The 8463-nt window shown below is 59.9% G+C and overlaps 3 protein-coding genes across 3 annotated transcripts; all 3 read right to left on the reverse strand.

The window, feature by feature from the left end:
• Window positions 1-130: 130 nt before the first annotated feature.
• Window positions 131-3163, reverse strand: LMJF_27_2140 (hypothetical protein; the record flags this gene model as incomplete). Its single annotated transcript, XM_003721975.1, has 1 exon — window positions 131-3163. One exon carries the CDS (start codon window positions 3161-3163, stop codon window positions 131-133), a length of 3033 nt encoding a protein of 1010 aa, XP_003722023.1.
• A 3113-nt stretch (window positions 3164-6276) lies between these two features.
• On the reverse strand, window positions 6277-6438 carry LMJF_27_2150 (hypothetical protein; the record flags this gene model as incomplete). Its single annotated transcript, XM_003721976.1, has 1 exon — window positions 6277-6438. One exon carries the CDS (start codon window positions 6436-6438, stop codon window positions 6277-6279), a length of 162 nt encoding a protein of 53 aa, XP_003722024.1.
• An 834-nt stretch (window positions 6439-7272) lies between these two features.
• Window positions 7273-8403, reverse strand: LMJF_27_2160 (conserved hypothetical protein; the record flags this gene model as incomplete). The annotated part of the gene is made up of 1 exon (XM_003721977.1): window positions 7273-8403. The coding sequence occupies one exon, from the start codon at window positions 8401-8403 to the stop codon at window positions 7273-7275; it is 1131 nt and encodes a 376-aa protein (XP_003722025.1).
• Between the last annotated feature and the right edge of the window lie 60 nt (window positions 8404-8463).

An 8463-nucleotide genomic window follows, 5' to 3' on the forward strand; every position in this document is an offset into this window, starting at 1 on the left:
CAAGAGAGAGATGGAGAGACAAGATGTCGGAGAGGGTCTTGGCGAATGAGGCAGCGGGCACAACACGAGCACTGGCAGGGGCGGCTGCTCGGCACACCCGCACAAGCGTGATTCGAAGGCCTCGGACTCGTTACTGGCCAGACGTGCTGAGGTCAGCGAGCCGCTGCCGGACAACATCGTCGAACCTGGACCAGACCGGCTCCCACGTCTGCTCATCTCTCGCCTGTTCGAGTACCTCCTCCAGCACCGACGCCTGCGTGACGCGCGGGCGCCGGCACAGACTTCCAATCTCGTAAGCCGTCATGTGAAACTCAAGGGCTGCGATCTGTAGCAGGCGCGTCGTGCAGCGCATCACCTCTGCCGCGGTGTTGGCCGCGTCCCTGTCGTACGCGACAGGGTCAGATACATGCTCGCGTGACCAGAAATGCAACGCTTCAAGGAATGGTGTGGAGGAAGACGACGCCGACCACGCAGTCGACATTGCATGAGCACGGACAGCAGAAGCGTCTTTGTGCATCGCCTCCGTGCTCAAACTATCGCCTCTGTCGAAATTGATCATCAGCTCTACAGCTGCTGTATCCCAAGTGCTCGCATGTGGATGCGCGGAGGGGGCCTCAGCGCCACCATCAATGGCGCTGCTCTTCTTCGCGGTTGCAGCCCCAGACGCGGAGGGTGCTGCAACCGCACTGGTTGTCGGTGCCACCGCTTTTTGGGCCGGCACCCTCGGCAGAGGCGAGAGCCCCGTGAGATCGTCCAAGCTCGCGGCGGCAGCACCATGACCGAACAACTGCCGCGGAATGTGACGAGACGCGAGCGCTGCACTCGCTGCTTCGACCGTCGCACAGTCCAGCATGGCTGCTCGAGTACGCTGAACATCATCGCACGTCAGCGACGTCAGCGCAGCGTCTGGCTGCCTCTCCACCATCCCAAAGTCATTGCAGCCTGCGCTTGCTTGCAGCGTCAACAAATCGCGGGTGGAGACGCTGCTGTGTGCGAGGAGCGCTGATCGCACCAGCTCCGCATCTGCCACTGCGTCCAGGGCGGCGATGTAGGCCAGATTGCGCGCCGAAAATGGCTTCTTGGATTGGGGCCACGACAGCCACTCGTAGTCCGGATCGGCGTAGCCGGACGGACAGATATAGCTGTGGTCGATCGGGAGCAAGTGCGGAACGTCTTCCTTGGCCATGGTGGTGATCGCGGACACCTCAGGTGACAATCGGGCCGCTGTCGGAGGCACCGAAGGCGACGATGCAGCCCCGTCGCTCTCCGCGGCGTTAGCTAGGCTAGCGCACCGCGGACGACGTGCCATAACGGGCCTTCTTCCCTTCCGGCAGCGGCGATAGTTGCAGACAAGTACGTTGCCACCGTGTCGGTCGCCGTTCAGGGTGCGGATATCGAAGATGGCAAGCGCGTGCACCTCGTCGACGTCGAAGTGGCCGGGGAGAACGTCCGCAGCCTCTTCACAGCCAGGCACGAAAAGCTGCAAGCTGCCGATCCGGAGGTGCGTGGATGCTGCCACTCGAGCAGCAATGCTGTCGCCATCGCCAGCACCGGTACCTCGACAGTCTGTCCCACCCGTGCGTGAACTTCGAAGGCTGCCGTTCGCAGGGGCATCTCCACCTTCTGTCACCGCGCCTAGTGTGCCTGTGGACGAGCTCGCGGTAGCAGCACCACCACCCCCATCGCTGCTCGCTGTTGTCGCACCCGCCCCGGCCCAGTAAGTCGATGCCACCTCCAGCGTCGGCGGCACCCCGGCGTTGTGTCCGTGATCGAGGAGGTACGCGAGCACTTCACGCCGGCTGCCGCTGCCGGGGGCAAACGTCTCCGTGCGGTCGCTTTCACGATTCGCGTGTGGGTTGCTCTCCTGACCGATTTCCTCATCGCATGGCTTGAACACAGCCATCACGGCGCCACGGCTGTCGCTATCGGTCGCCGTGAAAGTCGCTGTCGCCGATGAGGGCGACGGCCTTGCAAGTCGCACCATGTACGTGCCGCCTGCGCTGTTGCTGTGCAGCTCGAGGTGCAGTAGGGTGTCCCACAGCTGAAAGGCAGCGAGCGCCTGGCGGAATAGGTGAGGCTCGTCGGATGTAGATGCACTCTGTAGCAGGACCTCGTTGACGCCGCTAAGTCGAGGCTTCATGGTCCAGTGTTCGTGCGAGCCGCAGCTGCTGCCGCCGCGGCATCGGCGCGGACGGAGACGCAGCGAGCTGTCCCCGTCCTTGTCACTGATGGACATGGCGTTGTGGCCCTGGAAGCAGACCGCGTAAGAGGAGGAGAAAAGGCCGGTAGACGGCGCCGTCGTCGGCGTAGTGGTGCGCGCCACTGGTCCAGTGCAGCGACCGCTATCAGCGCACGCGGGATTTGCGTTCCGTAGACACTTGCGAGGGAGCTGTCGTGCCGTACCGTTCCCGCATCTCACCAGCTCGGGGGACGATCTCCTCACTTTCGGCATAGCGCACGACAACGAGTCGAACGAGAGAGAGACTGAGGAAGGCGGCGTCATTCCCGCTGTGGGGGTCGCAGCCGTGTCTGCATCTGGCGAGCGCTTCTCCCGCTCCTGCCGCGCATCTCCAAGATGTGAGTAAGTGCTGCTGCTGGGGTTGCTGTTCCTCGTGCGATCAGTAGTGATGTCAGCGGTCGTGCGGTAAGTCGATATGTGCAAGATCGCCGGCGTGGTGATGCCGAAAGTGGCGGTGTGGTCCCACTTGCTGCCGCGGTCGTCCCGGTCGTCCTCTGTGCTCTCAGCAAATGGCGTCAAGTCCAGCACGCGGGAACTGTTGGAGGGGGGAGTTCCGCCCTTGCAGTTTCCAGCGGGCCCAGCACGGTCAGTCACGTTGGAGGTGACGGTCGTGCTCACGCTGCCTTCGTCAGACCCCTCGACCCCTCTCGGTGTGTAGTTGCCCAGCGACACTACCTCTCGATTCGGCTGGAGCAGAAGCGGCGGCGTCAGCGGGGACGTGGACACCGACGTGGCTCGCTGTTGCTGAACGCGCACGTCTTCGGCGGCCTCGACCCGGCGCCACCGCGGCTCCTCTCGCATCTCCTTGCGACCTGATGAGGTGGCTGAGAGAGACGACGGTATCGAGGGCGAGACAGCAGCGACGACGCCGTCTTCCTCGTGCTTCGAAGCCAGCGCCGCCGCTGCTTTGGAGGGCACGCGCATGAACTTCAACGACGCAGGGAAGAAGCGCAAGAACGGCCGGGGGGCGGGGGGAGGTCGACGGTTGCATCGCAAATACGAGCGCGTCTCCGCCGGCAGGTGGTGGGAGGCAATGGGTGGGAAGAGACAGACCCCCTCCCTTCCACACACACACACACTGCAGCAGCAAGAGAAGAGCTGAGCAGGAGGGCACACGAGGATGATGGTGGGGACGTGGAGGAAAAGGGAACCGCGCCGGCCACCAAAGAGATGAAGGCAAGACAAGAGCACACAAACGAATTCGAAACGAGAGAAGAGCAGGAGAGACAGCAATGAAGAGATGCACACGCAGTAAGCGAGAGAGAGTCGAGACGAGCGAGGGGGGCTTGGCACGGCAGACAACCAGACACACGAAGAAAGAAAAAGATCCGCAGCACCACCACAACGACATGGAGGGCCCGGCAAGTGGTGCACACCAGATGCAGCAGCGGTGGTGATGGTGGTGATGGTCGCGACAGTGGTGGGGAGGAGCTGGGGAAGGGGAGAATGGATGAGTGCTCGACGCACGGTGTGTAGAGCGAGAGAGCAGGAAGCAGAGAAGGAAGACGTCAAAAGACAAAAAAGGAGAGATGGAGAGAGAGAGACAGAAGAAGCAGCCACTTGACAACCGTGGCTGTGCTATATGTGTAAGAGATACGAGTGTGCGTGCGTGTGTGTTTGTGGGTGGGCGGGTGGCTCCGCACACAAGCGAATTGGTCAACCAACGAATGCCGCACTATACATAGATAAGTAAAGCATGCACACATTCGAGGCCTGCTCAAGCAACCAGGCACATAAACGCGATGCACAGAAATGATGCCACGCACGTTACCCAGGCGCAAACAGCGTACCAACATGCACACACACACACACACACACACACATATAGAGAGAGAGAAGGAGGAGGAGGAAAACAAAGGATGATGATGGTCAACACGGAGAATAGCGTGCGGTAGGTGGAAAAGCAGGAGAAGGCAGCGGGGTGTAGAGAGAGAGAGAGAGCTTCAAGAGGAGAAGTGACGGCGATGCAGTCGCGTGAAACTGTAAAATGCATGTAACTGCTGTCGCCACCTCGTTCGCGCGTTCGTATGTCTGTTAGTGTGTGGGTGAGCTCGATGGAGAAGGCAGCAACAAAGTGGAAAGGCAACGAGAAAAGGGAGAACGAGTGAAAGGGGTTTGTCATATATATGCAACACGGAGGCGGAGCGGGATGGGCAGCTGATGGGTGTCGCGGTCTAGCATAGGCTGTGCCACTCGGGGTGAGCGTGAGAAAGAGAAAGAGCGAGAGAGACTACGAAAGTCAGGGTACGAAAGAGAAGAAAAACGAACGAGAGGAAGAGGCCTGGCGTGTGGTTATACGCATGCATAGATGCATAAGTATACACGTATGCACAGACGCCTCCTGTGCGGGGAGGAGGGAGGGAAGGACGCGTGCGTGTGCGTTGCGATGTGTCGTCGCGCCAGTACGACAGCGGTGATGGAGGGAGGAGGAGGGGGGGGGGGGAGGGGGGCAAAAGGAGGAGGGAAGCGGAGGGGACGAAGAGAAGGTGCACTGTCCGTGTTGGAGGGAAAGAAGCGCAAAAGGCGAACCCACAGAACAGAAGTGCTCACGCACCAGCAACACCGACTGGGGGATGGGGAGCAGGGCGCGAGGAACGAGTGGGTGCGGAAGGGGCCGCGTGTAAGAAGGAAAGACTCGCTCTGTGTGCGCGTGGTGCGGGTCAGTGGGTATACGTCTGCGCTGAGAGAGTTGATTCTCGTGAGCACTCGCAGATTCGTCTGCCGCCTCCTCCTCTCCTTCCCTCACGCTCCCTCTGCCCGTTCAATCACGTCGTCCTCACGACGGCTCGCGTCCTTTTCGCTCTTTTCGATATTTGCTGTCGTCGTTGCCTCCGTGGAGTTGTGTGCTGTGCGGCTACACGAACAATACACTCAATCACCACACGCACACGCATGTACGAAGACGACGTCAGTCATGCGACGGTTGGTGCGTATATGTGTGTGGAGGGGAGCGGGGGCGGAGGTCAAGTGGCAGCCGATCTGATGGCTGTACCCCACTTACGCACTACGGCCACCTTGACAGACGAGACGGTGCGTGTCAATCGGCAAGCGGAGATAAAAGACTTGTGCAAGCTGTTTTTTTTTTTTCGAGGTTCTCTTTGCTGCGGCTACGAAGGCACGAGTGCAGCGAGCAAGCACGTGCTGGCGCACACAAGTATGAGTCGGTGGTCAAGTGTGCACGGCGCAGGAGAAGTAGAGAGAGATATCAGATGCGCAACACAACCAGTGCACTCGCGTGAGCACATGTAGCGCAAGATGAATTCGGCGTAGGCCGCAAGCAAGCGCACACGCACAGAGAGAAAGAGAGAGCAACGTGTACACAAAAACGATGAGAGAAAACGACGACGTGCTCCAATCCGTTCCGTCCTACGCCTCGTCTCCTGGCCGTTGGACTCACTGCTGCCTTTCAGGTATGTGGTATTGTCCGGGTGCGCGCGCTTCTCGCCTCGTGGGAAGCTTTCATGCAGAAAGCAACGTTGTGTACTGCGTGTGTGGTCGTGGTGGTCGTCGCGTCGGCGGTCGTTGAGTCATCGGTCACCACGCGGAAGAGAAACAGAGAGAGAGAGAGAGAGAGCGCGAAGCTGGGATGTGAAGGAACGAAAAGGACGCCATGGCATGTAGAAGCGGAGACAGGAAAACAGACTAGGGAGCAGCGAGCGCTGCTTGCTTCTTGCTTGGCTTCACAGCATGTGGTGCGGGTGAGCGCGCGAAGGCTGTCAGAGGGAGGGTGGTGCGAATTCAGTGACCGTAAGCACACCTCTCTTTCTCCCTGACAGCACCTCATCCATGCACGTGCTCGCGATCCGAAGTGGGCGTTGCTGTCCAGTTGAAGAGACACACCATCGCTTTCTGACTCTCCCTCTCTGTTGGGTGCACTCCCTGTGTTTGTCTGTTCGGGGCTGCTGTGGCTGATGTGTTGGCAGTGACGGGGGAAAAATCAACAGCGATGCTAATGATAGCGACGATAATAAGAGCACACACACGCACGCACACAAACACACATACTCCAAGAGTCTCTTCAGTCTCTCTCTCTCTCCCTACTGAATCTTCTTCGCCTGCCGGAGGTCGTACTGCTGGCGCATCCAGTCCCAACTCTCCTTGGTGCTACCGCCGTCGTTCATCAACGCCAGCAACGACGCGGCGCACATGAACACAAGCCCATACTTGTAGATGTTGGACTGATAAGACACCCACCTCATCGTATGTTGTTGTGTTGCGTTGTGTTGTAGATCCCGTGGATGAGATGCGATCGAGAACGAAGAGCCGCAAGCCGGAGGAGAGGAGGTCTGTATCGACGGCGATGGCGTTAACCGAGAAAGGAAAGGAGTTCGATGTGGCCAGCCTCGTCCTCGCAGCGCCCCAGACAGGGAGGAGATGAGAAAGAGGGGGGGGGAGGGCGGCGGGAGCGGGTAGCGGGAGGGAGAGAAGTGGGTGCGGCGGAACTGAAAAGAAGAACGTTCGCGTGCCAGCGCACTTTTCTTCCGCCGCCTTGACGTGGAGCAGCGAGGGAATGCGGTTTGACAACGATAGCGGACGCGAGGTGGCCGTGCACCTTACCAGTCCCTCGCATGGGTGCGTGTGCGTGTGAGTGTGCTGCGGAGGTCCGCCCTAAGATGGGGCCCCGTCGAGATACGCAATGCAGAACGCGTGCGCCGCGCGTCCATCAAGGGCGGTGGCAAAGAGATGACGGTAATGGCAGCGAGTGCGCTTGTATGACACCCGCGCAACCACACGAGCATGCAAGAAGGTTCTTGTGTCACAGGTGAGGCACCAGCACAAGAGGAGATTGCAGAGAGCGATGCGAGTGAGTGTCGGTGTGCGTGGAAGTAGCCAAGAGTCGCAGAGAAAATGTGCCGGATGCATCGAGGAATGGGCGGAGTCGTTTGCCCTTTTCGGTAATAGCAGTGAGAACAAGCACCCCGCATCCTCAGCCACAGCGCTTACCGCAGCTTTGCCGAACAGTCACGCACAGACGCACCCCCAGCACACACACACACATATATATATATATACGTATACATACCGACATGCCATCATTCGTCGTCACGCGACAGCAGTCGATTCGCCTCCATCACCTGCGCGTCCATCATGCGCTCTCCGGCGCGACTCCACACGTCAGGGAATCGACGCAGGTACAGCACGTCGCCAACATCCAGCGGCTCCAGCGCGCGCAAGGCAAAAAAGCCGCCGCCCTCCAGAAGTGCGGGGTCCATCAACTCGCTCTCCACGTTGATCTGCTGTGCCACGCCTCGCGCCGTGCGCGTCGCCTGCGCCACAATCGGCTCCTCTTTGCCCTTCTCAAAGAAGGGGATCTGCAGCTCTTCACATTGCGCCCGAAGTGTTGCCACATCTGTGAAGGGGTAGTACTCGAGAACCGTGTTGTGCGAGCCGTTCTCCAGCTGCGGGACGGCATCGACGAGGGGGACGAGGGTCGGGACGTACATCTCGCTCGACTTGGCTTTGAAGAAGTTCGTGCCGGGCACGAATGCCTCGACGGCGACCGCCTCGATCGGCTGCGAGCGGAGGTGCACGCACGCCAGCCCACGAAAGAAGTTCTCCAGGAACACCTCCGGGTCTTCGCAGGCGTCTGTCGCCATCTCGGATAGATAGTGGTCCAGCACACCGCTCTCCTCCTCGCGTTCTTTGCCCATGCCATTCGAGATGCCGTCGCGGCCGCGCGTGTCCTCCAAGAGGTAATGCACGTATGGCGTGTACACAGATTCCTCGAGGGAGGCGATGCGCGTCATCCATCCAGCCTGTGCGAACTCGTACATGCAGGCGCTCGTCATGAAGGGCAGGCGCTCGTTGTAGTTCATCCAGTTCAGCTGCAATGGAAACGCTGTGGACGGGCAGTCGTACATCTCCTTCGCGACCGTCAAGAAGTTGAAGCACGCGGAGAGGGGACTGGTGATGATGGCCTGCCCCGGCAGGATCGACTTCGAGGCGCGCAGACACCGAGCAAAGTGAATCGTCGACGTCATCTTCACGTTTCCGTACGCCCGCACCTGACGCTCGCGGCACCATTTGCTGAAGTTCTGCATGGTCTCCTTCTTGTACAACCACGTCCCCACCTCCGTCACGAGGCGCGGCTTGCGCATGGTGTCACGGTGGATGGGGAGGCCCCCACCCATGGCGTTGTTCGCCGTCTGCAATGTACGACGCATCCTAATAAAAACGGTAGAATACGCAGGAGGAACGCACTTGGAGGGAGGGGTGGGGGGATC

This window comes from Leishmania major, chromosome 27 (genome assembly GCF_000002725.2).
Source record: "Leishmania major strain Friedlin complete genome, chromosome 27".
Lineage (NCBI taxonomy): Eukaryota > Euglenozoa > Kinetoplastea > Trypanosomatida > Trypanosomatidae > Leishmania > Leishmania major.